Source organism: Podarcis melisellensis (assembly GCF_964234715.1).
Source record: "Podarcis melisellensis genome assembly, chromosome: 2".
NCBI classification, from domain to species: domain Eukaryota; kingdom Metazoa; phylum Chordata; class Lepidosauria; order Squamata; family Lacertidae; genus Podarcis; species Podarcis melisellensis.
In genome coordinates, this window is record NC_138529.1 from 9,190,049 (window position 1) to 9,217,934 (window position 27,886).

At 46.7% G+C, this 27,886-nt stretch overlaps 1 protein-coding gene across 2 annotated transcripts in view; it reads left to right on the top strand.

Annotated features, from left to right (window-relative positions):
- Positions 1–27,886, top strand: part of AVIL (advillin) — a 52,191-nt gene that overhangs the window by 3,266 nt on the left and 21,039 nt on the right. The window contains exons 1-9 of one of the 2 annotated variants that reach the window (XM_081898556.1): positions 610–732; positions 3,552–3,651; positions 5,116–5,190; positions 8,180–8,376; positions 14,921–15,029; positions 15,144–15,254; positions 23,447–23,652; positions 24,617–24,695; positions 26,662–26,760. In XM_081898556.1, coding sequence (XP_081754682.1) covers positions 3,586–3,651; positions 5,116–5,190; positions 8,180–8,376; positions 14,921–15,029; positions 15,144–15,254; positions 23,447–23,652; positions 24,617–24,695; positions 26,662–26,760 — 942 coding nt within the window. In that variant the 5' untranslated portion in view covers positions 610–732; positions 3,552–3,585. Of the gene's footprint in view, positions 1–609; positions 733–3,551; positions 3,652–5,115; positions 5,191–8,179; positions 8,377–14,920; positions 15,030–15,143; positions 15,255–23,446; positions 23,653–24,616; positions 24,696–26,661; positions 26,761–27,886 lie in introns of those variants that run through there. The other variant, XM_081898557.1, reaches the window with a different exon arrangement.

A 27,886-nucleotide genomic window follows, 5' to 3' on the forward strand; every position in this document is an offset into this window, starting at 1 on the left:
TGTGACGTGAAATTTTATTTCTGTGTTGAGTTTACTGGGATGACTGCACCTGAAGGTTTTTTTTTAGTTGTTATGCAAATCCCACAAATATTCTGTAGGAATGATCCACAAACAGAAAGCAATTTCCTACTTCCCTGCAGAATCCACATGGAGGATTTCCCACTCTGATGCAAAAATTTCCATGTGTGTTTGGCTACAGGAATCTCTCCAGACATCGCCCATGGAGTGAAAGGTTTATAGTGGAGCCACCCACTATATCTGTGTTGGTCCCCTATAGTTTTTACGCAAAGCAAAGGCAGATTCCTCAGCTTTCAGAAGTGGTGGGGGTGGGGAGGCTTGAACCACAGACCTCTGTGCCAAAAGGAGGAAAGGCCCAGACAGTTCTTTCCAGAGCAAAGTCCAAACGGCTGCCCTGTTTCTCTGGAACTTGAGCTGGCTCAGCCCTGCATGTTTCTGGCTAATCAATCCCAGCCTCTGGGATGCCTCCAAACGAGAGTCTATAGGACTGGTCTACTCCCCTTGTTAAATCCCACCATCTGCTTTCAATGACTGAGCAATTGGGGGTTATGGAAAAGGGGGAGGAGGGTGTAGTCTGCCGCTGCGGGTTTAGCCGCTCTGATCCTGCCCACCCTTGCATCTCCCAGAATGCTTCACTGGTCTTTTTGAGTGTGCCTCTCCCTGCCACATTCAGGAGGAACCAGCACCGAGCATCTACTGCCTCACAGTTGATTTGTAAGTATCTGCATGCAACTCTGCTGTCCTCTATAAGTGTGAATTGAGCCCCAGCTGTAAGGATGAGAAGAGAGGCTCACTTGTGCCCATAGAGAACAGGCTGTTAACTACTGGGGCAAAATTGTGTGCAATCCAGCCTAGGAGATCCTTGCCAGAGAAGCTCTACTCAGTGGCGTAGCATGGGTTGTCAGCAACCGGGGCAAGGCAAGTAATTTGCGCCCCCTAACCTGTGGATTTGCGCCCCCTAACACTAACCCCCAGATGTTGCGGCCGGCCCCCCCTGCACCCCCCACGCTACGCCACTGGCTCTACTCTCTGTCTCTCATTTAACTGGCTTGGCTGTGATTACTCAGAGTCGAAGGAAAGGAAGTAGGGACACGCTCAGCACTGCTCTTGCTCTTCCTTCCCGTCTTCTAGCACAGAGATTGGGGACCTGCTGGGCTCCAGGTGCAGGATTCCAGCTCCCATCAGCCCCAGCCAGCATTGGCCGGTGGTCAAGAATGACGGGGGTTGCAGTCCAGCAACATCTGGAAGTCCGTGCTGGCAAATGCTAGGCATTAAAAGCTGATCCTGGCTGTGGAGCAAGGCAGGGCAAGGGGCAAATGGGGCGTAAATTATGTCGCTTAAAAATGTGGTGTGGCACGGTGCATGGTGTGGACACCATTCTTGTGTGGCAAGTCCCCCTCCCCCCTTGTGAAATAAAGACACAGGACACTTTATTTAAGGTTAATGGGCGTAAAAGGCCACAACTTTATTGATTACAGGAATTGAGAGCTATTGGCTTAGGCACTGGTTCCTATCGACTAACTGGCTTCAGCCCAATTGCATGAAGACCAGTCAGGGTTAACCATCAGCGGGGGAAGTCCTGCTGAAGTACGTCAACTAGGACCCACCGGGTGTCACCGCTCGGGGGCGTGCCTTAGGCCCACACCTCCATAGGCTTCGGACAGGGCAATGCCCCTTGGAATCCTTTACTGGACTACCCTTTGCTTGGGGGAAGGTGATAGCGCTTCCTTCCCCCCTTCATTTGCATAACAATACCCCTGCCAACGCCTAACCGCCAATACAGTGGTGCCTCGCAAGACGAAAAGAATCCGTTCCGCGATTCTCTTCGTCTAGCGGTTTTTTCGTCTTGCGAAGCAAGCCCATTGACAGCTTAGCGAATTAGCGCTACAGCGGTCTAGCGGCTTCTAGCGATCAGCTGTTAAGCGGCTTAGTGGCTTAGGAAAAGGGGGGGAAGCGAAAAAAACCCGCGGGGACTCACAAGATTTTTTCGTCTTGCGAAGCAACCCCATAGGGAAATTTGTTTTGCGAAGCGCCTCCAAAACAGAAAACCCTTTCGTCTAGCGGGTTTTCCGTCTTTCGAGGCGTTCGTCTTGCAGGGCACCACTGTACTGGGAAAGTTGTGACGTTTGCTACGAGGTAGGCGAAAAAACCAAATGGCCGGTGCCAATTCACCAAGCAGAAAAATTCCTACCAGGCCTCTCGAAGGCGACCAACCGAACTTGATCAGCTGGAGAGGCGAAGAGAGGGCAGTCCTCAGGCGCGCCGGGCATAAATAGCCCGGGCCACGCCTCCCTGTCCAGCCAATTGGCTAGGCAGGGAGCTGACGCGCCCGAGGATTCCCTCATTCTCGCAGAGGCTGTAAGCCAGCCCCCCTGTGTGTGGGGAGGGCGTGGGTCCACAACCCCACCTCCTCTCCAGCTCGGAAGTGGCTTTGTGGCAAAGAAATGGCAGTGCTCTAGCAACCACGCCTGTCTCTGTTTCGATAAGCTCTGCCAACTGGGAAGCTCCCTCCATGCCCAAGAGAGAAGGAAAATGTCAGAAAGGCCATAGTTCAGTGGCAGAGCATCCAATTTGCATGCAGAAGGTCCAAGGTTCAATTCTCAGTGTCTCCAGTTTGGGTTGGAAGAGACCCCATCTGACTTTTCTTCAAGGAGCGCAAGTCAAAGTACATGATTGTTGTTGTTATTTATCTGCCCTTCACGCAGGTGGCGCTGTGGGTTAAACCACAGAGCCTAGGACTTGCCGATCAGAAGGTTGGCAGTTTGAATCCCTGCGACAGGGTGATCTCCCATTGCTCGGTCCCTGCTCCTGCCACCCTAGCAGTTGGAAAGCACATCAAAGTGCAAGTAGATAAATAGGTACCGCTCCGGCGGGAAGGTAAACGGCGTTTCCGTGAGCTGCTCTGGTTCGCCAGAAGCGGCTTACCCATGCTGGCCACATGACCCGGAAGCTGTACGCTGGCTCCCTCGGCCAGTAAAGCAAGATGAGCGCTGCAATCCCAGAGTCGGTCACGACTGGACCTAATGGTCAGGGGTCCCTTTACCTTTACACCTTAAGGTCCCAGGGTGGGTTACAATATTAGAAACAACTTAAAACTGCAGAAATAAGAAGGTTCCTAAAAACATACAGTTCAAGGGTCAAAAGCTAGGATAAAAAAGTTAATCTTCAGCATTTGCCAGAAGCTGCATAATACAAGAAGGTGCCTGACACACTTTGGTGCAGAGGGAGTCCCACAGCTTAGGGGGCTGCCACAGAGAAGGCTCTGTCCTGGGAAATCCCATGGGCTTCTGAGGATGGTGGGACAACCAAGAGGCATCCCTCCCTGTCAATTTTAGTAACTGAGAGGGCCCATAGGGAAGGTTTCATTCTTTCAGGTACATGGTGTGTTCCACCCCCTCATCGTTTTATCCTTACAGCAACTCTGTGGAAAAAACCTCAGTCTGGCTCAAGATCACTCACTGAGCTTCGTGGCAAAGTTGCACCCCATATTCTGCCCTTGGTAACAGGCTAACCTGTTTGTTCTTATTTGTCAGGTTTTGCTGAGTATTCCAAAAACTGAAAGCCACCATGGCTCTCACCAGTGCCTTCAAGACTGTTACCAACACACCTGGACTGATCATCTGGAGAATTGAGGTGGGACAATGAAATTTTCTCAGGTCTAAGCAAAAGGTTACCGAACCTGCCATCTCTTACCTAGCTAGGCAATGTGGCCATCTTTCTGAAATTCCAAAGGTGGAGATCATTCCTATAATTGTACTTACCTGCTCCTGAAAGCTTCAGTTTGCTTAATTTCCATCCTGCGTGTGCTGGCAACTGATTGGCTGCTGTAACATGCATTATATATGGCTGCCCTTGAAGATAGTTCAGAAACTGCAGCTAGTCCAGCATGGATTTTGTCTAGAGCACATTACGCCAGTGGCGTAGCGTGGGTTGTCAGAACCCGGGGCAAGGAAAGTAATTTGCGCCCCCTAACCCGTGGATTTGCGCCCCCTAACCCTAACCCCCAGATGTTGCGCCCGGTGTGGCCGGGCCCCCCCTGCACCCCCCACGCTACGCCACTGCATTACACTGAAACTATGGGAACTCCACAAGTTCTGCCTGTAATTCACATCGCTTAAGCCTGAGATACTTAAGGGAGCATCTCTTTCCCCCAACAACCATTGAGTATTAACTGGGGTAGGCAACCTAAGGTCCGTGGGCCGGATGCGGCCTAATTGCCTTCTCAATCAGGCCCGCGGACGGTCCGGGAATCAGTGTGTTTTTGCATGAGTAGAATGTGTCCTTTTATTTAAAACACATCTCTGGGTTACTTGTGGGGCATAGGAATTCGTTCATCCCCCCCCCAATAGAAATATAGTCGGGCCCACCACATAGTCTGAGGGGCGGTGGACCAGCCCATGGCTGAAAGAGATTGCTGACCCCTGTAGTATAACATAGCAGCAATGAATGGAGATAGGGAAGGTCCATTTTTTTTGTGAGCCGGGTGCTGCTGTTAATCAATTTTTTAGCCTTAAGCACTTATCCATACAAGGGACGCGGGTGGCGCTGTGGGTTAAACCACAGAGCCTAGGACTTGCCGATCAAAAGGGTGGCGGTTCGAATCCCCGCGACGGGGTGAGCTCCCGTTGCTCAGTCCCAGCTCCTGCCAACCTAGCAGTTCAAAAGCACATCAAAGTGCAAGTAGATAAATAGGTACCACTCTGGCAGGAAGGTAAACGGAGTTTCTGTGCCCTGCTCTGGTTCGCCAGAAGCGGCTTAGTCCTGCTGCCACATGACCCGGAAGCTGTATGCCGGCTCCCTCGGCCAATAAAGCGAGATGAGCACCGCAACCCCAGAGTTGGTCACGACTGGACCTAATAGTCAGGGGTCCCTTTACCTTTACCTTATTCATATAAGTCTGAAATGGTTTTTTTGAAAAGTTTTAAACATTTGTTTTGAATTGAAAATGTAAATTGAAAGTATTTTATAAGGAAATCGTCTGCATCACCACGGGATGCCTGAGAGAGGGTTGGGGGCATCGATGGGTGGAGGCCGTGTCACTGAAGCCACCAAATTGGGTCAGGGGGTTGCTTAATGTACTGTGTTTCTCCTTCCCAGAAAATGGACCTGGTATTGGTGCCTCCGAAAGCTCATGGGAGCTTCTACGAAGGTGATTGCTATGTCCTCCTCTCGGTAAGTGGAGATCCTTGCTTACTGGTTTCCATCACCCCAGTCAGCTCTAGTTTAGCTGCAAAGCCACTCTGAGATGGGCAAAAGGCTCCAGGTTCCCCCCCCCCCAGCATCATCCTGCCCAATCCTGTTTCTGGGGATGCCACCCAGCCATATTCCCCATCCGCCTCCAATGGAGTCAGCTGGGAAGCCCAAACGCCATCCTTCAGAGGCCGGGATTTGTTTAGGGTCTGCCAGCTGCTGACCCTTATCTTAGGTCTAAAATAAATTGGGCATGCAGGCTAACAGGAAAGTCCTGCCTGTGCTGGCTGATTTCAGTTGCTTCAGGCCGTAACAGGGCAGCTGTGTCCAGGGCAGCTGTTTACAGTGGCGTAGCGTGGGGGGTGCATGGGGGGGCCGGCCGCACCGGGCGCAACATCTGGGGGTTAGGGGGCGCAAATCCACAGGTTAAGGGGGCGCAAATCCACGGGTTAGGGGGTGCAAATTACTTGCCTTGCCCCGGGTGCTGACAACCCACGCTACGCCACTGGCTGTTTATCAACTCCATCTGGTACGCAGGTGGAAACCCTACCTGCCCGCAGACTGTCTCGCCAGAGTGGTGCATGCCATAGTTATCTCTCGCTTGGACTACTGCAATGCGCTCTACATGGGGCTACCTTTGAAGGTGACCCGGAAACTACAACTAATCCAGAATGCGGCAGCTAGACTGGTGACTGGGAACGGCCACTGAAACCATATAACTTCGGTCTTGAAAGACCTACACTGGCTCCCAGTACATTTCTGAGCACAATTCAAAGTGCTGATGCTGACCTTTAAACGGCCTTGGCCCAGTATACCTGACGGAGCATCTCCACCCCCATCGTTCTACCCGGACCCTGAGGTCCAGCGCTGAGGGCCTTCTGGCAGTTCCCTCACTACAAGAAGCCAAGTTACAGGGAACCAAGCAGAGGGCCTTCTTGGTAGTGGCACCTGCCCTGTGGAACGCCCTCCCACCCGATGTCAAAGAGAAAAATAACTACCTAACTTTTAGAAGACATCTGAAGGCAGCCCTCTTTAGGGAAGCTTTTAATGTTTAATAGGTTATTATATTTTAGTGTTCTGTTGAAAGCTGCCCAGAGTAGCTGGGGAAACCCAGCCAGATGGGCGGAGTATAAATAATAAATTATTATTATTTTAACAAGTGGACTAACCCAGTCCCTGAATATTTTCTCTTCCGGCGCATCATCCCAAGCACTCAAAGGCAACATTTGCATTTGTAAGCTGAAAACCCAAACCCCACATGTATTGGCAGATAGAAACACATGAACAACAGGGGTGGGGAATCTGGGGGTCACAGCTCCCATCATTCCTAACCATTGGCCATACTGTCAGGGACTGATGGGAGTTGGAGTCAAACAACATCTGGAGGTGCCGTCCCTGTTCTGCTTTGATCAGCAGGGCATCAGGCAAAGGTCACCTGCTAATACATGGTGCCAAGGTGTTACTTGGAACATTCTACCATCAAAGCACGCACCCTCTCACTGAGTCCTTCCCCTAGGTGTGGGGTAAACATGCAAGACTTTTCCTGTTGCCCCCTCACATTGGGGGGGAAACCAGGATCATTAAATGGGGGGGGGGGGGAGGATAAGTGGAATGCCTAATGTTTGCAATGACATCTGCTGGAGAGAGTGATAAATACATTTAGACACAGCATACTTCATCCTGCACAGCAATAGGACCTCTTCTTTTTATCTGCTAAGACACAGTTCTTCAAGCTTGGGTCCCCAGATGCTGTTGGACTACAACTCCCATCATCCCTAGGCAGCTTAGCCAATGGTCAGGGAAGATGGAAGCTGTAGCGTCTGAGGACCCAAGGTTGAAGAAGGCTGTCCTAGGAGATGAGCTGGGTCACTCCAAGCTTCTGTTATGGACAAAAACAATCCCATAGCTAGTGGCTGCAGACAGTGATGCGCTGTGAAGGTTGAAGAGCAGTGGTGGGCCTTAGGGTGGAATGGCTCCAGGGCAAAGTTTTCCAAACCTGGATCTTCAGCTGTCGTTGGACTACAGTTCTCATCACCCCTAACCACTAGCTAGGGGTGATGGGAGTTGTAGTCCAAAAAACAGCTGGCGACCCAAATTTAGGAAACCCTGCTGTTGGGATTCTAAGCCGGGAGCAAACTCAGTGCTCTTTTTCATTCAGGGACTTTGGTTATTATTAGTATGCCCCGCAGAGGACCTTAAGGTCCACAAATAACAACCCTTTGGAGGTCCCAAGGCTCAAGGAGGTTCGATTGGTTTCAACCAGAGCCAGGGCCTTTTCAGCACTGGCCCCATTGTGGTGGAACGTTCTGTCACAAGAGACTAGGGCCCTGCGGGACTTGACATCTTTCCTCAGGGCCTGCAAGACAGAGCTGTTCCGCCTGGCCTTTGGTTTGGACTCGGTCTGACCCTTATGTTTCCCTCCCCTTATGGTCTTTAAAATGAGGCTGCATTTTAAATTGCATTTTAACCTGTATTTTAAATTGGTTTCCCCCCATCTTTTCCCCCTATTATATTTTTACTGTGATTTTATTGGTGTTAGCCGTCCTGAGCCCAGCTCTGGCTGGGGAGGGTGGGGTATAAATAAATTTTTTATTATTATTATTATTATTATTATTATTATTATTATTATTATTATTATTTGCAAGTCAGGGGTCCTGGACCCTATGACTGTACTTACCGTATTTTTTGCTCTATAAGACTCACTTTTCCCCTCCTAAAAAGTAAGGGAAAATGTGTGCGCGTCTTATGGAGCGGATGCAGGCTGCGCAGCTATCCCAGAAGCCAGAATAGCAAGAGGGATTGCTGCTTTCACTGCGCAGCGATCCCTCTTGCTGTTCTGGCTTCTGAGATTCAGAATATTTTTTTTCTTCTTGTTTTCCTCCTCCAAAAACTAGGTGCGTCTTGTGGTCTGGTGCGTCTTATAGAGTGAAAAATATGGTATTTATCCCAATGACGTCTGTCCCTCCTGCAGACCCGTAAATCGGGCAGCGCTCTGTCCTATGACATCCACTACTGGATTGGGAAACGTTCCTCGCTGGACGAGCAGGGCTGTGCTGCCATCTATACCACCCAACTGGACGACTACCTCGGTGGGGTTCCTGTGCAGCACCGTGAGGTGCAGGGCCATGAGTCTGAGCTCTTCAGGGGCTACTTCAAGCAAGGTCTCATGTGAGTAAGGGGTTGTCATGGGAATGGCAACATCTCAGCAGGCAGCCCTTTTCTTGTCAATCCAGGCAAGGCCTGCCCAAGATGTTTTGCTGCCTGAGCCTCCCTGCAGGGAGGGTCTGTTGTTGTTGTTTAGTCGTTTAGTCGTGTCCAACTCTTCGTGTCCCCCTGGACCAGAGCACGCCAGGCACTCCTGTCTTCCACTGCCTCCCGCAGTTTGGTCAAACTCATGCTGGTAGCTTTGAGAACACTATCCAACCATCTCATCCTCTGTTGTCCCCTTCTCCTTGTTCTCTTTCCCAACATCAGGGTCTTTTCCAATGAGTCTTCTCTTCTCCTGAGGTGGCCAAAGTATTGGAGCCTCAGCTTCAGGATCTGTCCTTCCAGTGAGCACTCAGGGCTGATTTCCTTATGAATGGATAGGTTTGATCTTCTTGCAGTCCATGGGACTCTCCAGCACCATAATTCAAAAGCATCAATTCTTCGGCAATCAGCCTTCTTTATGGTCCAGCTCTCACTTCCATACATCACTACTGGGAAAACCATAGCTTTAACTATACGGACCTTTGTTGGCAAGGTGATGTCTCTGCTTTTTAAGATGCTGTCTAGGTTTGTCATCGCCTTTCTCCCAAGAAGCAGGTGTCTTTTAATTTCGTGGCTGCTGTCACCATCTGCAGTGATCATGGAGCCCAAGAAAGTAAAATCTCTCACTGCCTCCATTTCTTCCCCTTCTATTTGCCAGGAGGTGATGGGACCAGTGGCCATGATCTTCGTTTTTTGGATGTTGAGCTTCAGACCATATTTTGCGCTCTCCTCTTTCACCCTCATTAAAAGGTTCTTTAATTCCTCCTCACTTTCTGCCATCAAGGTTGGGTCATCCCTGCAGGGAGGGTCTAGCCTGCCAGTTTCAGTGTCCCTCAGTTTCCCAACCTCAGTTTCATCACATATCCACATTAATTTGCGGGGGGGGGGGGGAGTGCTCATGAAATGAAAGCATTTGACTGCACATTTCTCTTTTGTATGCTGATTTGCCTAATATACATATTCGGTCAAATCAGCTTCCCCCCCTGAATAATGCTCCTCTGTATGTCATTTTGATTAAGATGTGCATTTTCGCAAAGGTAAAGGTAAAGGGACCCCTCTGACTGTTAGGTCCAGTCGCAAACGACTCTGGGGTTGCGGCGCTCATCTCGCTTTATTGGCCGAGGGAGCCTGCGTGCAGCTTCCGGGTCATGTCGCCAGCATGACTAAGCCGCTTCTGGAGAACCAGAGCAGCGCACGGAAACGCCCTTTACCTTCCCGCCGGAGCGGTACCTATTTATCTACTTGCATTTTGACTGCTTTCAAACTGCTAGGTGGGCAGGAGCAGGGACCGAGCAACGGGAGCTCAACCCGTCACGGGGATTCAAACCGCCGACCTTCTCATAGGCAAGTCCTAGGCTCTGTGGTTTAACCCAGAGCGCTACCCGCGTTGTGGAATGTAGTCACTCTCTAAATTACAGCAGCAGCTTTAACTATGATAGTATATCGCCCTAAATAATCTGTCACTGTCCCATAGTTGATCTTCTTATACTCCAAAGAACCACCTGTTCCTGTAAATAATTTTGTCAAATCTAGAGTACCACAGAAAGAGGCATGGGCCTCTGAGTCACAGAGGTTAAGCAGATGTCATCTGTCAGAAGGGTAATAGTGCAACCCTATGCATGGTTAAAGGTAAAGGGACCCCTGACCGTTAGGTCCAGTTGCAAATGACTCTGGGGTTGCAGCGCTCATCTCGCTTTATTGGCGGAGGGAGCCGGCGTACAGCTTCCGGGTCATGTGGCCAGCATGACTAAAGCCGCTTCTGGCGAACCAGAGCAGCGCACGGAAACGCCGTTTACCTTCCCGCCGGAGTGGTACCTATTTATCTACTTGCACTTTGACGTGCTTTCGAACTGCTAGGTTGGCAGGAGCAGGGACTGAGCAACGGGAGCTCACCCCGTCGCGGGGATTCGAACCGTCCACCTTCTGATTGGCAAGCCCTTTGCTCTGTGGTTTAGACCACAGCACCACCCGCGTCCCGCATTTTCGTATACTTTGCCCCGTATACTTTAATGCATTTTCGTACATGCTTTTCGTTGGAGAACTGCATCATTTTATTCAGAGACCTGCCAATTTCAAGGATCACTGTGTTTCAACAAATATTTTGAGAAGCATTTGTCTTCCCCATCCCTCAAATCCTCTGGAGTTCTTAACAGACATATCTACAGGGAAATGATGTTCTCCTCTTTTAAAACTGGAGAAAGGCTTTAAAAACAAAGGGGTGTTATATTTCCAGGTAATAGTATCTACAAATCATACAATGAAATTTGCATTTCTGAATAAAGTTATGCCAGAGGGTGGATAAAGAAGATGTCTGTTTCCTATCATTTAGCAAACAACATGTTGTTTGTTTAGGCAAATGCACCTGCAAACCATTTTACTATTCTGTCTCCTGGTGGTGCTCAGCCACATGACCCACGAGTATTCTTAAGCAAGGAGTGAGATCCATTCTCTGATGCTACTTGTTCCCAGAATCTGGTTACATTTTATTCGAAGCAGAATAAACATGTGGATGTTGTGCTTCCAAAGATATTTCTACATGGAAGAGATGGTTGTGTAATAACAGACTCTCAGGCTTTTGACAACTTGCAGTAGCGTGGCAGATGTGGAGGCAATTCTGACAACCACCTCTGTCATGATTTGATTTCCAACTCTTCGTGACCCCCTGGACCAGAGCACGCCAGGCACTCCTGTCTTCCACTGCTTCCCGCAGTTTGGTCAAACTCATGTTAATAGCTTTGAGAACACTGTCCAACCATCTCATCCTCTGTTGTCCCCTTCTCCTTGTGCCCTCCATCTTTCCCAACATCAGGGTCTTTTCCAGGGAGTCTTCTCTTCTCATGAGGTGGCCAAAGTATTGGAGCCTCAGCTTCAGGATCTGTCCTTCCAGTGAGCACTCAGGGCTGATTTCCTTCAGAATGGAGAGGTTTGACCCTCTTGCAGTCCATGGGACTCTCAAGAGTCTCCTCCAGCACCATAAGTCAAAAGCATCCATTCTTCGGCTATCAGCCTTCTTTATAGTCCAGTTCTCGCTTCCATACATCTTTTATATAGTGCTTGCTTTATATACACCTTTTCAGGCAGACCTCACAAAGCTGTTTACATACCATTATTAAGAAGCATCAACAGAAAATCAAAGAGCCCATGGGTTGTGTTCAACTTATTTGCAAAAACAGTAGGAATGGCTTGTTACTTCAGTTTATGTGAAGTCATACGCATAAAACTATTAAGTTCAGACTCTAAGATTACCTAACCACTGCAGTTTCCTTGTACCTATCCCACATCAACCACCGTCTCTATACAGTGGTACCTCGGGCTACATACGCTTCAGGTTACATACGCTTCAGGTTACAGACTCCGCTAACCCAGAAATAGTGCTTCAGGTTAAGAACTTTGCTTCAGGATGAAAACAGAAATCGTGCTCCGGTGGCACAGAGGCAGCAGGAGGCCCCATTAGCTAAAGTGGTAATTCAGGTTAAAAACAGTTTCAGGTTAAGAACGGACCTCCGGAACGAATTAAGTACTTAACCCGAGGTACCACTGTATTGGCCTTGTATTGGGATTTGGGGGGAGTTGCCTTGTTAATGTTCTGCTAATATGGTTTGCAAGAACTGTATTTCTCCTGGGATCAGCCCCCTTAGTGGAATATTTCTTAGTGAGCATATGCACATAAGTGCATGAGCCCGAGGTGCCGGTGTGGGGCAAACTCTGGCATCTCATGTTCTGCAGAGCTACATGCTGTAGCCCCTGGAGTGGAGAACAGGCGTGGGCGTGGCTGATGTGCGTTCCAAGGGCGTGGCGCATCACCTGTGGGGGCAGGGGGCGGGGGCATGGTGCATCGCTCGCAGGGGCGTGGTGTGCATTTGGGGGGGCAGCCGCGATGGCACCGTTTCCCCTGCCCCCCCCTTCGTATGCCAGTGAGCGGAAGGATTTCCATTTGCCCAACTGAGCTTCTCCTTCCTCTCCTCCCCCCATGTGCCCCCTCCTCAAATCTACTTCAGAAGTAAGTGCCCCCCTGCTTAAAATGTTGAGTCCCCACTCTGCCAAGAAGAAGCTCACTGGGTGACCTCGGGCCAGTCACTGTCTCTCAGGTTTGTTGTGATGACACAGCAGGGAGGCAAGAACCATGTTACACCACCTTGAGCTCCTTGGATGAAAAGGTGGCATATAAGTGTAATAAAGTTGGTATATAAATGTAATAAAGAAAGAAATACAGTGGTACCTTGGGTTAAGTACTCAATTTGTTCCGGAGGTCCGTTCTTAACCTGAAACTGTTCTTTGTGGGTTTTTTAGTTTTTTTAGTTTTTTGGTTTTTTTAATTCAAAATCATAACAAGACATATTATCCAAAAACATATCATCCTTGTTTTCCCCCCAATTTTTCCTCCCCCCCCACAAACCCACCCCCCAACTTTCCTCAGTTCCAGTCTTTGGTTTCTCTAAGAATGCTGTTTTCTGCATCTTACAAAGTTGTATAGATCCTCAAACTATTTAGCTGATTATTATCAATAAAAAGTTTGTGAATGTTTATTCAAAACCTGCCAAGGAGTCCAGTTCGCTTTCTTGCGTCTGAAACTGTTCTTAACCTGAAGCACCACTTTAGCTAATGGGGCCTCCTGCTGCCGCTGCACTGCCGGAAGCACGATTTCTGTTCACATCCTGAAGCAAAGTTCTTGACCTGAGGTACTATTTCTGGGTTAGCAGAATCTGTAACCTGAAGCATATGTAACCCGAGGTACCACTGTAGTCTGGGAAGGGCTGATCACGAAGAACTCTGCATTAACTATTAACTCCACTAGATGGGGATAAAGCGCCAAGTCTCTGCGGGGCTGAAGTTCCTACCTACCGAAAAGTGCCATATATTTGCTTCATGTTGCCACGAAAATTTCCCCAACCCCTCTTGCTTTTTAAAGTAAATTCTTTTTTATGAGTCAAACCTGAAGCATCCTTAAAATCCCCGTCATTTAACTTGCTGCCTCAACCATTTTCCATGGACCTTACCTTTAGGCGGGTTACCGCAGCAGCAGGGATCTTATAAAGACGTCTTAAATTGTTTAAAGGCAAAGGGTAAAGGGACCCCTGAACATTAAGTCCAGTCGCGGATGACTCTGGGGTTGTGGCGCTCATCTCGCTTTACTGGCCAAGGGAGCCGGCATACAGCTTCCAGGTCATGTGGCCAGCATGACTAAGCCGCTTCTGGCGAACCAGAGCAGCGCACGGAAACGCCGTTTACCTTCCGGCCAGAGTCGCCCCACCTATTTATCTACTTGCACTTTGTGCTTTTGAACTGCTAGGTTGGCCAATTAATCATACAACATGCTTAAAAGCTTGGCTATTTTTAATATACTTATAAGAACCGTGGTTGCCGGGTGCCATCTTGGAAGACACAGGAGGGAACGCGCAGCAACCCCAGAGTTGGTCACGACTGGACCTAGTGGTCAGGGGTCCCTTTACCTTTACCTTATTATTAATAGGGGTCATAGGAGCCAACTCCAGGGGGCCATGGGTGCTTGGGTGCCCACAATAATATAACTGGGGGCCAGGCACCCACAAAGTCAATAAGGAAAGCCAGAGAGAGGCAGCCAGTCAGCCTCTGTGGCACTGCATCCGAGAGAGAAGCAGTCCAGTTCTGCCCTCTGCAGCCAGCAGGTGAGGCTCCTTTTTCCAGATTTTTTTTTTGGGGGGGGGGCTCAGATGCAGAGAAAGAGGCTCTCTGCCTCCACATCTGAGCTCCTCCCCACGGAGTTGTGTTTTTGGAGGAGCCCTCATTACGGTGATGGACACCCACAATTCTGAGGGCGAGATGGCATCCCTGATTGGTGTTACAGTGGTACCTCGGCTTTCGAACATAATCCGTTCCAGAAGACTGTTCAGCTTCCAAAACGTTTGAAAACAGAGGCGCAAAGGGCGCTCTGCAAATTCAATGGAGAAAATTGAAAAAAAAAAACTCAGCAGAAGCTAAAACAATTTTTTTTTCTTCCAGTAGCACCTTAAAGACCAACTAAGTTAGTTCTTGGTATGAGCTTTCGTGTGCATGCACACTTCTTCAGATACACAGATTCAGATTCAGCAGAATCTGAACAGATTCAGCAGAAGCTGTTCGACTTGCATGGTGTGTTTGAAAACGGAAGCATTTACTTCCAGGTTTTAAGCGTTCGCAAACCAAAACGTTCGGCTTCCAAGACGCTTGAAAACCGAGGTACCACTGTATCTCTCTTTCTCAATCTCTCTCTCTCTCTCTCTCTCTCTCTCTCTCTCTCTCTCTCTCTCTCACACACACACACACACACTTTTAAAATCAATACATCTAACTGATTGATTAAAATCTGAAGCCACAGTGAAATGATTACCACAGCATTGGTTGGATATTTCTCTACTCATCATTTGCTAGTTCTTCCGTAGCTGGAAGTCACAAATGATCATTACCCAGCCTGCACAGTTCTCACACAGTTCTCTCCCCCAAACAGCTACAAGAAAGGGGGTGTGGCGTCTGGGCTGAACCACGTGGAGACCAATGTCTACAACGTCAAGCGTCTGTTGCACGTCAAGGGCAAGAGGAATGTGATAGCTACAGAGGTGAGTTGTCCCTGCCCCCCCCATCTGAAAGTGCCCTCAGCTTCTGGTTGCCTTGCTCTAACTCACCGCTTCCCTCTCTTCCCTGCCCCTGTCTCCTGCCTTCAACACTCGCAGGTGGAGATGAGCTGGGACAGCTTCAACGGCGGCGACGTTTTCCTACTGGACCTCGGCAAAGTCATTGTGCAGTGGAACGGGCCGCAGAGCAACAAGCAGGAGCGCATGAAGGTGTGAGCTCTAGCAGGAGGCGCTGTCTTGAGTTTATACTTCCTTGAGGTTCTGACTGAGGGACAAACTACATGTTAAAGTGGGCACACCAGGTTTGGAGGTCTGTTTTTTTTTAACAGTCTTTCTTAACCTTGTGTGGCGATCACAAAGGGCCCCCGGACGGACGTTTGACGGTCTATTGACCCTGTGCCACCACTGGGATTGCTTTCTTGGCTGCCACCACCCCGTATCTCATGGGGACACATGGAGTCCAGACAGTTGTTAACATTAACAAATAATCAAGTTTATTTTTAAATGCAGGAACAAGCTTATGGTTTCATGGTTTCAGTTAATTTTTTTCTTGTCAGTTTCTTAGTTCCTAACAACTCCAAACTGATTATTCCAACTATCTATCTGACTCAACCTAACAATTCCTCTCACTCTCTCACAATACAACTCTACCAACCCACACCTAAACCTCCCTCTTCCTTCTTCAACTCCCAAACCTCAACTCTCTACTCCCAAACCTCAACTCAACTCAACTAACTTTCAAAACCTCCCACTCTAACTTTTATTCCCCCCTTGCATTCTCACTGGCCAATCACATCACACCTATTTTAACCCTTTCCTTATGACCCATCCTAGGAGGCAAACGCCACACCTTGGTTCTCCAGATGTTGCTCAACTCCATTCTCATCATCCCCGCCCACTGGTCCTGTTAGCCAGGGATGATGGGAGCTGTCCAGCAACATGTGGAGACCGAGCCACAGAGAGGTTGAGAAAGGCTGGTCTAAAACCACGAGCAGAGTGAGCTCGTGGCCGTGGGACTCAGCGGGCACCTGGAGCGACCCCCGAAACGAAGAAGGGACCCCGTAAGGGGTTCCGGAAGCGCAGAGGGGAAGCGGTGCTGAGAGTTCATCGCTCTTTCTGCGGGAGCGAAGCCGCGCGGCTGCTGCCGATGAGCGCCGACCTTTCTTCCTCGACCATTGGATTCTAAATTATCTACTCGTGAGTAAGTGTTACTCTATTTTGGATTTACAAATTTTGAAATTCGGCTGAAAGCGGGAGACGAAAAAGAGGAAGTCCGTCTCCCGGCAAAGCTTACAGATCAAAGGCAAAGGAACTGACAGGCTGGAAGCAGTAGAAAAGGATTTTAAAAGTGGAAGTATTATGCGTCTGACAGAACTGAGGATTGAAATGAAAGGCAAGTTTTCTTCTTAATTAATTTACTCTACAGTGTGGAACCTTCTCCTTTGGGGACTTTAAAGTTTAAAACCCAGCCTCGGGATGGCAGGGGAAAAGAATGTCTTTTGCGGATACAATTTATAAAATCGAGATAGATACATAGAGGCAACTCTGGACTATATAACTAAGTAACTGTATCCTGCGCCTTGGGAGGTGATATTTCTGGCAACTTTGGAAGGGCTCTGCAGGTGGAAAGAAATGTTTTAAGGACTATCGGACTATTGCTAAACTATTTAGCTGCAGGATCTTTAATGGCGACCATAACTTTTTTCCTTCTCTCCTGAACTCCAATTGTACTCCCTCCAACTGTACTCCCTCTGGTGGAGACTGGGATTTACAACTTCTTGGGAACTAACTTTGCTTTGTCTCTCCGCGGTGGTTATCTACATTGAGGTCTGTCCTTTCCATGGAACATTGGACAGCTTGACCTTGACTCATAGACAGGTGGGGAATGAGTGGCCAACCGAAAACAAGATCTGCAAAAGCGAAAGCAGCAAAAGGCCAGCTTGTGCAAACAACTTTGACTTCCCAGTCACGTAGATCATCAGTTCCTGCTGTACTGAAGGGAACTGAACTTCCAACAGTAGCTGAATTGAAGGGAACTGAACCTTCAACAACAGCTGAACTAAAGGAAGCTGAACAACTAGCAATAGAGGATATGGCTGCAGGTGGATCTGATGTACTTCTGAAGGAAATGCTACAACAATTTGCAATTTTAAACAAGAAGGTTGATGACCAAACAGCAAAAATTGATTTAGCCACATCCTCCATTACAAAGCTATCTGAACAAGTGGCACAGCATTCACAAGCAATTGGGAATTTAAAAGACGCTACTGCTGAGAATCGGAAACTGGCCGAAGCTGCGAACGAAAAAGCGGATCAAGCAATTCAAAAAGTGGATGAATTGAAAGGAGAGGTAAGGCCACTACATAAGCACATCAGTGACCAGCAGGCCTACCTGTCTATGGTGGAACTGAGAAATCGGGAAAATAATTTAAGATTACGCTCTATCCCAGAGCTTGAAAAGGAAGATTTGACTGGTTTCTTGACAGTAGAATTTTCCAAATTCTGGGGAATAAAGGAGGACGAAGACTTTAAAATAACAACGGCATTTAGATTGGGAAGTGTCACCAGGAAGGACAGACCAAGAGACTGCTTGATTATCCTAAGGACCAAACAGGAGAGAGACAAAATACTTGACCTTCATTTTAATAAATCACTTGAGATCCAGGATAGAAGAGCGGAAATTTATAAGGATATACCAAAACAATTACTGGATCTCAGGGCCATTTATACTGACCTAGCAAGACTTTTGAGAGGCAACGGAATACCCTATAGGTGGGAGTTCCCACAAGGCCTATCTTTTAAATACAAAGGAAAGAAGGTTAGAATCAAGACAAAAGAGGACAACCAGAAGTTCCTGCACGACTACGGAGAGGATCTTCAGAAGGGAACAGCAGTTCCTTGGCCTCCGCCACAGCCTGGATTGGAACCAATACCATCTCCCTCGGACCCAGATAAAAAGGAGGACACCCCATAGAGAGCAACAACAGATTGATACAGGATGTCTCTGCAGCTGTACAGTTGGAATATTAACGGCGCAAATTCCCCGGAAAAACGAAAAAGGATTTTTCATATTTTGAAAAAGGAAAATTTGGATGTAATTTGCTTGCAAGAAACGCACGTGACTAGGCTCCACAGGAAAGTACTAATTAACAAAAGACTAGGCCAAGAATTTGTTTCGTCAGACAAAGTAAAAAAGAGAGGCCTGGTGATCTACGTAAAGGAGAACCTAGCACCGAAATTTCTGTTTAAAGATGAGCAAGGGAGAATCTTGGCAATTGAAATACAATCCCAAGGAGAAAAAGTTTTGATATTAGGAATTTATGCACCAAATGAGGGGAAAGCAGAATTTTATAAGAAGCTGCACGAGACATTACTGGACTATCTGGACTATTCGAACATCATTATGATGGGAGATATGAATGGGGTAGTCTCCACTTTGATGGATAAGTCACAGAGCCAAAACTTAACTAAGGATGGCAGACTACCGAAAACTTTTTTTGAACTGACAGACAATATGGATTTGATCGACATTTGGCGGACAAGGAACCCCCTAGGTAGAGAGGGAACTTTCTTTTCTGAGGCCCACTTGTCATGGACGAGAATCGACCAAATCTGGACAACTAGAGGGCTGGCACCGAAGACTATAAGAGTGGAAATCTGCCCAAAGACTTGCTCCGACCATAACGCCCTGAAAATGGAATTGAGACTTACGCCAGCCGGATCCTTCAGATGGAAAATGAATGACACCCTCTTTAGAGATCAAGAGTTTGTAAAGAAGGCCCAAAAAACATTAAGGGACTATTTTGAAATCAACTTGAACACCTCAGTGGAAAAAAGAACAGTCTGGGACGCTAGCAAAGCTGTAATGAGGGGGTTTCTGATACAACAAAACACAATTAAGAAAAAACTCTGGAATGGGAAAAAGGATAAAATACTAGAGAAGATAAGAGATGGAGAGAAAAGATTGAGATCTAAACCAAAATCCAAAGAGATCTTGCGAGAGATCAAATTCTATCAGGCACAATATTTGAAATTGATAAACCAAGAAGTGGAATGGAAAATTAAACAAATGAGACAAAGATCCTTTGAGTCAGCAAACAAATGTGGAAAACTGCTGGCATGGCAGTTGAAAAAAAGACAGAAATTTAATTATGTTACCAATCTAGAGGTGGAAGGGAAAAATATCCAGAAACCAGGTGAAATTAGAAAGTGTTTCCAGAAATACTTCAAAAAGTTGTATACACAAGGGCCTGAGGAAGTGTCTGAGATGGAACGATTTTTGAAACTCAATGGTCTACCAGAACTATCCCAGGAGAAGAGATCAATCTTGAACTGTAAAATAACACAACAGGAAATTGAGGGTGCCATTCAGAATATGCAGTTGGGCAAATCTCCAGGCCCAGATGGGCTCACCTCCAAGTATTATAAGATATTAAAAGACTACCTAACTCTTCCATTAATGGAGGTTTGCAATCAGATTATGGGGGGAGGAAGGGCACCGGAAACGTGGAAAGAAGCTTTCATCACATTGATACCCAAAGTGGAAACTGAAAAGAATCAACTTAGAAACTACCGTCCCATCTCACTCCTAAATGTGGATTACAAAATATTTGCAGACATTTTGGCAAGTAGATTGAAAAAGGTTTTAAATGAAGTAATTCATAAGGACCAAGCAGGCTTTCTTCCTGGTAGGCATTTGTTTGACAATACTAGGAATATTATTGATATCCTGGAACTTTTACAAACAAATATTAACACTAAAGCAGTGTTAATTTTTATTGATGCTGAGAAGGCCTTTGACAATATCTCTTGGAAATTTATGAAGAAGAACTTGGAAGGGATGGGAGTGGGACGGGGGTTTGAAAATGGCTTAGAAGCAATTTATTCAGAACAAAAAGCTAAGTTGATAGTGAACAATGTGGTGACAGAGGAGTTCCATATTGAAAAAGGAACACGCCAGGGGTGCCCCCTATCCCCACTATTATTTATATCAGTCCTGGAGGTTTTGTTGAACATGATTAGGAGGGACCGGCAAATACAGGGGATTACGGTCGGAGTGAAACAATATAAATTGAAAGCATTTGCAGATGACTTAGTAATAACATTACAGGAGCCAGAATCTAGTACAAAAAGAGTTCTGGAATTGATACAAGAATTTGGTCGGGTGGCAGGATTTAAGTTGAACAAACAGAAAACTAAAGTTTTGGGGAAAAACTTGACGCCTTTAGAAATAGAGGGGTTTCAGAAGGAAACAGAGTTAACTGTGGTCAAGAAAGTGAAATACCTGGGGGTAAACTTGACGCCTAAAAACTTGAACTTATTTAAGGACAATTATGAGAAATGTTGGTCAGAGGTTAAAAAGGATTTGGAAATTTGGTCGAGACTGAAGCTTTCCTTGCTGGGCCGAATTGCTGCTGTTAAGATGAATGTTTTGCCAAAAATGTTGTTTCTATTTCAAACCTTGCAGGTCGTGGACAGAGTGGAATGTTTTGGAAAGTGGCAGAGGGATATATCAAAGTTTGTCTGGCAGGGCAAAAAGCCCCGAATAAAGTTTAAAATACTAACTGATGCAAAAGAAAGAGGGGGGTTTGCCCTGCCGGACTTAAGGTTATACTATGAGGCGGCAGCCCTCTGCTGGTTGAAAGATTGGATTTTATTAGAGAATACAGATGTCCTAGACCTGGAAGGTTTTAACAATTCGTTAGGATGGCATGCGTATTTGTGGTACGGCAAGGTAAAAACACATGGAATGTTCAAAAACCATATTGTCAGGAAAGCAATCTTTATGGTCTGGATGAAATATAAAGACTTATTGGAAAGTAAGACTCCGAGGTGGTTATCACCAGTGGAGGCCAAGGCGCGGAAAAAACCCAATATGGAGGTCGGTTGGCCGAAATATTGGGAATTAATAGAAAAAATTGATGACAATTGGAGGTTGCGGAGCTTTGAAAATTTAAAAGATAAGGTGCAAGATTGGTTTCACTATGCCCAAATTAACGAAGTTGTTAAGCTAGATAAAAAAACAGGATTCCAGGTGGAAAAATCGAAACTTGAGACAGAGCTGTTAGAACCAAAGACCAAGGTATTATCGAGAATGTATAACTTGCTGCTTAAATGGAATACACAGGATGAGACAGTTAAATCAGCCATGATAAAGTGGGCTCAAGACATTGGTTATAATATCATGTTTGAAGACTGGGAAAGGTTATGGACCACCGGTATGAAATTTACGGCATGTAATGCCTTGAAAGAAAACATCATGAAAATGATATACAGGTGGTACATGACCCCAGTCAAGCTTGCTAAGATATACCATTTGTCTGATAACAAATGTTGGAAGTGTAAGGAAGCTGAAGGAACATTTTTTCACCTTTGGTGGACTTGCCCAAGAGTGAAGGCCTTCTGGGAAATGATCTATAACGAGTTAAAAAAGGTGTTTAAGTACACCTTCTCTAAAAAACCGGAGGCCTTCCTCTTGGGTATTGTCGGCCAGGGGGTGTTAAAGAAGGATAGAACGTTTTTTATGTATGCCACCACGGCAGCAAGAATTCTGATCGCCAAATATTGGAAGACTCAAGATTTGCCCACACTGGAAGAGTGGCAAACGCAACTGATTGACTATATGGAGCTGGCCGAAATGACTGCCAGAATCCGAGATCTGGGAGAAGAAGCAATGGAGGAGGACTGGAAAAAATTTAAGAATTACCTGCAAAAATTTTATAAGCTATATGAACTATAAAATGACGCATAATTTGAAATGCTAGCCCCAGTAATGAGTGTGCAACATTTATGAAATTGGATAACATTATTGAAAGAATCCAAGTTTAAATGTTAAAAATGATAATATGTTTTGTTTATAGAGTAAACGAGCAGTAAGGGATTTAAACTTAAACTGCAATTGAAAGTACAAAAGAAATACATGAAACAAGGTTATAATTTGCTGATAAATTTATTGTTAAGAATGCATTGAGCGGGAGATGTGGGGAAGCTCGATAGAAAGTTGAAATAGGTTGTTGAAGGGATATGAATTTTTTATCTTCTTTTGGTCTATTTCTTGTTTTTTCTGTGCTTCTTTTTTCTTCCTTTTTTGTATACGTCTGAAAAAACACAATAAAAATTATTTAAAAAAAAAAAAAAAAAGAGAAAGGCTGGTCTAAACCTTTTACCATAGTCCACACCAACAAGATCAAGATGCAATTACTGTACTCATGGAGGGAAACCTTGCAGGCTTACATTTTTTGATGCTTTAAGAGTTTCTTTGCTAAGAGGAAGGCAAAGTAGGAGCAGGGAGAAGAAGAAGGCTGGCAGCATTTGTTTGTTGTTGGCTGCTCAGTTTGATTAGTAATAATAAATAATAAATTATTATTTATACCCCGCCCTTCCTGGTTCAAAAACCAGGCTCAGGGCGGCTAGCAACAAATCTAAAAGACTTAATTGTAAAAACAGCATAAAATACAGTATAAAAACATGAATAACAATAAAATTCAAAGTTCAGAAATCAATTTAGGGGAAAACTATCTAATAAGCATTAGATAATCACCAGGGCTTGCTGGCTGAATTTGTCCTACTTGGGCCAGTGAAGAGGTCAGGGGAGAATTAGCTGTGGGGTCTCAGAACAGGTAATCTTCATAAAAGGGGAGGGGAAGGGAAGAAAAGGGAAATAAGAGATCAGGCTGAATTCAGGCGGAATAGCTCTGTCTTACAGGCCCAATGGAAGGAGGATAAATCCTGAAGGGCCCTAGTCTCACAGGACAGAGCATTCCACCAGGTCGGAGCCATCACTGAAAAGGCCCTGGTGGAGGATAGTCTGACATCCTTAGGGCCTGGGACCTCTAAACTATGGTTATTCATGGACCTTAAGGTCCTCTGCGGGGCATACCAGGAGAGGCGGTCCCGTAAATACGAGGGCCCTAAGTCGCAAAGGGCTTTAAAGGTCAAGACCAGCACCTTGAACCCGACCCTATACTCCACCAGGAGTAATAGTAATTATGTGCTGACAGCAATAACAACTCCTCAATTCTACTGCATGTGCAGATTAAATCCTATAGAGTCAACAGTGTAGACCAGGGTTTCCCAAACTTGGGTCTTGGACTACAACTCCCATCATCCCTGACCTGACTGGTCCTGTAGCTAAGGATGATGGGAGCTGTAGTCCAACAACAGCTGGAATTTGGGAAACTCTGGTGTAAACAGCCACAGAGAGTTTAAATCTTCTGAAACTAAACATACATGTTTACATATGAGTAGTGTGGAAGGGCCACAGCTCAGAGCATAGGCCGTGCATTTCAGAAGGCACCCTGAGTTCAATCTCTGACATCACCAGTGTGGGCAAGACTGTTAGATGGACTATGTGGTCCCATTTGGTCATGGGCTGTTTCCTGTGCTCCTCATGTGTTCCTTAGGCGATGCTTCTGGCCAAAGATATCCGTGACCGAGAGCGTGGGGGTCGAGCTGAGATTGGGGTGGTGGAGGGTGAGGTGGAAGAAGCCAGTCCAGACTTGATGAAGGTGATGGAGAACGAGCTTGGGGAGAGGTTGCAGGAAATCCAGCCTGCCATTCCTGATGAGGTGGTGGACCAGCAGCGGAAGACAAACGTCTCACTCTATCGGTAGGTCTATAAGACTTTCCTTTTGCATGCGAAGCTCAGTGGTAGTTGTCACTGATGCAGCAGGGGAGTGAAAGAGGTACTGTATTTTTTGCTCTATAAGACTCACTTTTTCCCTCCTAAAAAGTAAGGGGAAATGTGTGTGCATCTTATGGAGCGAATGCAGGCTGCGCAGCTATCCCAGAAGCCAGAACAGCAAGAGGGATTGCTGCTTTCACTGCACAGCGATCCCTCTTGCTGTTCTGGCTTCTGAGATTCAGAATATTTTTTTTCTTGTTTTGCTCCTCCAAAAACTAGGTGCGTCTTGTGGTCTGGTGCGTCTTATAGAGCGAAAAATGCGGTATTTAGTGCTCATAGAATAGACTGAAAGAAGGAAAATAAGGTTGCCCCTTTTGCTTTCAAAATCCCGCCTGCTAGCAGAGCTAGGAGAAGGGGACATTTGGGAAGCTGCTGGGTCATGCAGAGTGGAAGGGGGGAAGGAAAGAGGTGGGCAGCCCCCCCCCAAGGAAGCAGCAAGAAGAGGCAAAGTCTCTACATGGTACTAAGATCGGTCTTTATGAATAGTAATAGTCTCGATGTGATCTGGTTGACCAAAGCAAATAAGTGATGGTTCCCTTGGGTGCTGGCAAGTCTTTGTGTGGATTCACGCAAACATGTTCATCACTCAATGACTTGACCATTCCATGATTTGCAGCAGAATGTGTGAAAAAGCATTGCGATGTGGAGGTGTGATATTTGATGTGACGGCTGTCCTTCACATATGTGCCATCAGTTGGCATTGCAGCTATTGAATGATGAACATGAAAACATGAATTCACTTGAGCAGGGACAGGGACTTGAAGGGAGACGAGTAAAATTTTAGGGGGACTTTAGAGGAAATGTTTGGGGGAGTTGGCCAATCTGTTGAACGCAGAAGCGAAAGAGCAGACAAATCTCTCTTCCTCCCTCCCACTTGCCTCTCTTCTAGTGTCTCGGACTCCGGAGGGAAAATGCAAGTCACAGAAGAAGCCAAACGGCCCCTCATGCAGGATATGCTGAGCCATGACGTAAGTCCAAAATGGGGATGTGCATTCTTCAGGGGCCTCGGTGTGGTGTAGTGGTTAAGAGCAGTAGACTCGTAATCTGGTGAACCGGGTTCGCTTCCCCGCTCCTCCACGTGCAGCTGCTGGGTGATCTTGGGCTAGTCACACTTCTCTGAAGTCTCTCAGCCCCACTCACCTCACAGAGTGTTTGTTGTGGGGGAGGGAAGGGAAAGGAGATTGTTAGCCGCTTTGAGACTCCTTCAGGTAGTGATAAAGCGGGATATCAAAGCCAAACTCTTCTTCTTCTAACGCCCATGTTAAAAACCAAGCCTGTAGCTGTTGGGGGTGTTTGAGAAATCAGTCAGAAAAAGAAATGGAAATTGCTTTGATTCATGTGTTCCTTGGAGGTCAGGAACAGAAACCATGCAAGCAAAAACGAGTGGTTTCACTGCAGGTTTTTTAGCCTGCAAACATTACATAAACAATTGTGTTGTTTTCTGTATTTCCCTTCCACTGAAATTAATTTGGTTAAACAATGTAGGTTATAGCAGAAGCTAAGCTGTAGCCCAACTCAAACAGTGCTGGTCGCAATGAACTCAGGATGGAAGAGAACTCTCTGCCTCTATGCACCCCTGGCAGCTGCAATCCACAAACCATTTACACCGAGATTACTGTAATTCTATGGAATAAATCACTTGTGGTTGCAACCTTGTACAGTCATACCTTGGGTTGAAGTAGCTTCAGGATGAATATTTCCAGGTTGCGACCCGGAAGTAATGGAGCATGTTACTTCCAGGTTTCGCTGCTTGCGCATGCACAGACACTCAAAATGACGTCACACGCATGCGCAGAAGTGGCGAAACGCAACCCACACACGCGCAGATGTGCAATTGCGTCTTACGTTTACTTCAGGATGCGAACGGGGCTCTGGAATGGATCCCGTTCATATCCAGAGGTACCACTGTATGGGCAACTTCCCATTCACACATGTGTTACGTTCCAGGTCATTGGTGGGTTGCACATACGCCTGCCTCATCTTGCCCTCACCCCACCCCCGCACTGTTCTGTCCCTGTTCTTCCCCCTTCCAGGACCGAAAACAGTGTGAGTGTCAGTGGTTGCACATGCCTTGAATGTGTGCAAAATGGGAGCTGCCTGTACTCAATTCTGAGTACATGTTCTTGGAAACATTTGCTGAAACCCATAAATGGCTCACACACGCCACAATTCTTTCCCTCGAAGAATTCTGGGCGCTGTAGTTCATTAATGATTGCTGGAAATTGCCATTTGTAAACTGCAGTGCCCAGAATTAACAGAAAGAATGTCTTTTGAGTGTGCTTTCATAGTGTGTGCACAGCCCCAGTATTGGTGGTGTCCAAACCTTTTTCAAAGAGGGCCAGATTTGATGAAGTGAAGGGCCGTGACCTTTTGTTGACCTTTTTTTTAGGATTGAAGTTGTTGAATTTTTTATGGTTTTACCCCAACCTTGTTGAGCTTTTTTTAAGATTGACGTTGTTTAGGGTTTTTAGGATTTTACCCCAGGAAATAAACCGACCAGCGAGCCAGATTAGGCCCCCGAAATGGGCTTTGGACATGCCTGCTCTACTATCTAACCACATGTAAATCTGCCACATGTGTTTCTTCTACTTTCCCCACCTGCTGGCCATAAGACGTGGCTTGCATTCAGAATCCACATGTGAACTGACTAGCCAGCAACCTGAGACAGCTGGTCTAGAGTGGCAGCTGCTGGCCATTGTCATGAGCATAAGATTGCCTCTCACAACATTATTATTTTTTTAATCTTGTCTCGAGTCTCTTCCCCTGTCATCAGCCTCAGGTTGAGACATTCCTCTTGCCTGTTTACGTAAGAGGTGGGTGGGGAACCAAGGATTTATAGTTTTCGACCATTTTACACAGAAACACACGAAACCAATCGAGGAGCTGTGAGAAATTCTTCCTGTGCTAATCATAAACTTCTCATTTGTGCCTTAGGACTGCTACATTCTGGATCACGGCGGGATGAAAATCTACGTCTGGAAGGGCAAAGGAGCCTCTAAGATGGAGAAGCAAACAGCTATGTCTAAGGCCTTGGTATGGCATGAGAATTCAGCTAAGCTGCAATTTTGTTATAATTTCAAATGCCCCAGTTGTCTGCAGATGGGAAATGCAGAGACAGAAAGATGTGTATATAATTCTTTTTAAAATGCAAGGTTGGAAGGTGAACCAGTTTTGCATGTTCCAATTTACCAGGGACTGCCTCTGTTTTCTAGTATTTGTCACTATCCTTATTTAGCCTTTCGGAGGATATGTGCAAGAGGCCTTTAAGCAGCTTTTGTTAGGGTGCGCTAACTTCCCTTCCAGCCGCCCCCTCCTCTTGCCGCTGCCAGTAATTGCTTAACATGGTTGTCAAACAACCATAAAACACACAACCCGACTGCAGTTGCTGTGGCTTATTTCAGGCCTGTTGGTAGAAACGGAAGGTTTACTGGGATTATTATTCTTCCCCCATGCTCAGTTTTTTAAAAATAAGCTGTAGAACCACATTTAGCCGGCAGTCCTGAGTTTCACTGTCCCTGCTGTAAATCTATTTTTCACTTTTATGTCCCCACCTTTACATTTATGTCCAAGGAATTCAGTGTGGCATGGGTGCTTCTCTCGCTCCCAATTTTATCCTCACGACAACCCTGTGAGGAGAAGAATTAGGCTGAGAGATGGTGACTGGGAATTTGGAGCCTGGTCTCCCAGTTCCTGGGGATGCGGGTGGTGCTGTGGGTTAAACCACAGAGCCTGGGACTTGCCAATCAGAAGGTTGGCAGTTCAAATCCCTGCGACGGGGTGAGGCCCCGTTGCTCGGTCCCAGCTCCTGCCCACCTTGCAGTTTGAAAGCATGTCAATGTGCAACTAGATAAATAGGTACCACTCCAGCGGGAAGGGAAACGGCGTTTCCGTGCACTGCTCTGGTTTGCCAGAAGCGACTTAGTCATGCTGGCCACATGACCCAGAAGCTGTACGCCGGCTCCCTTGGCCAATAAAGTGAGATGAGCGCCGCAACCCCAGAGTTGGTCACGACTGGACCTAATGGTCAGGGGTCCCTTTACCTTTACCTCCCAGTTCCTAGTCCAACACCACACTGGCTTTCTTTCAGTAGCAACATGCTGAAGGCTGAGGAAACCTGCGCTAGAGGCAGGACCCAAAGCCTATCCTTCCTTCCTTCCTT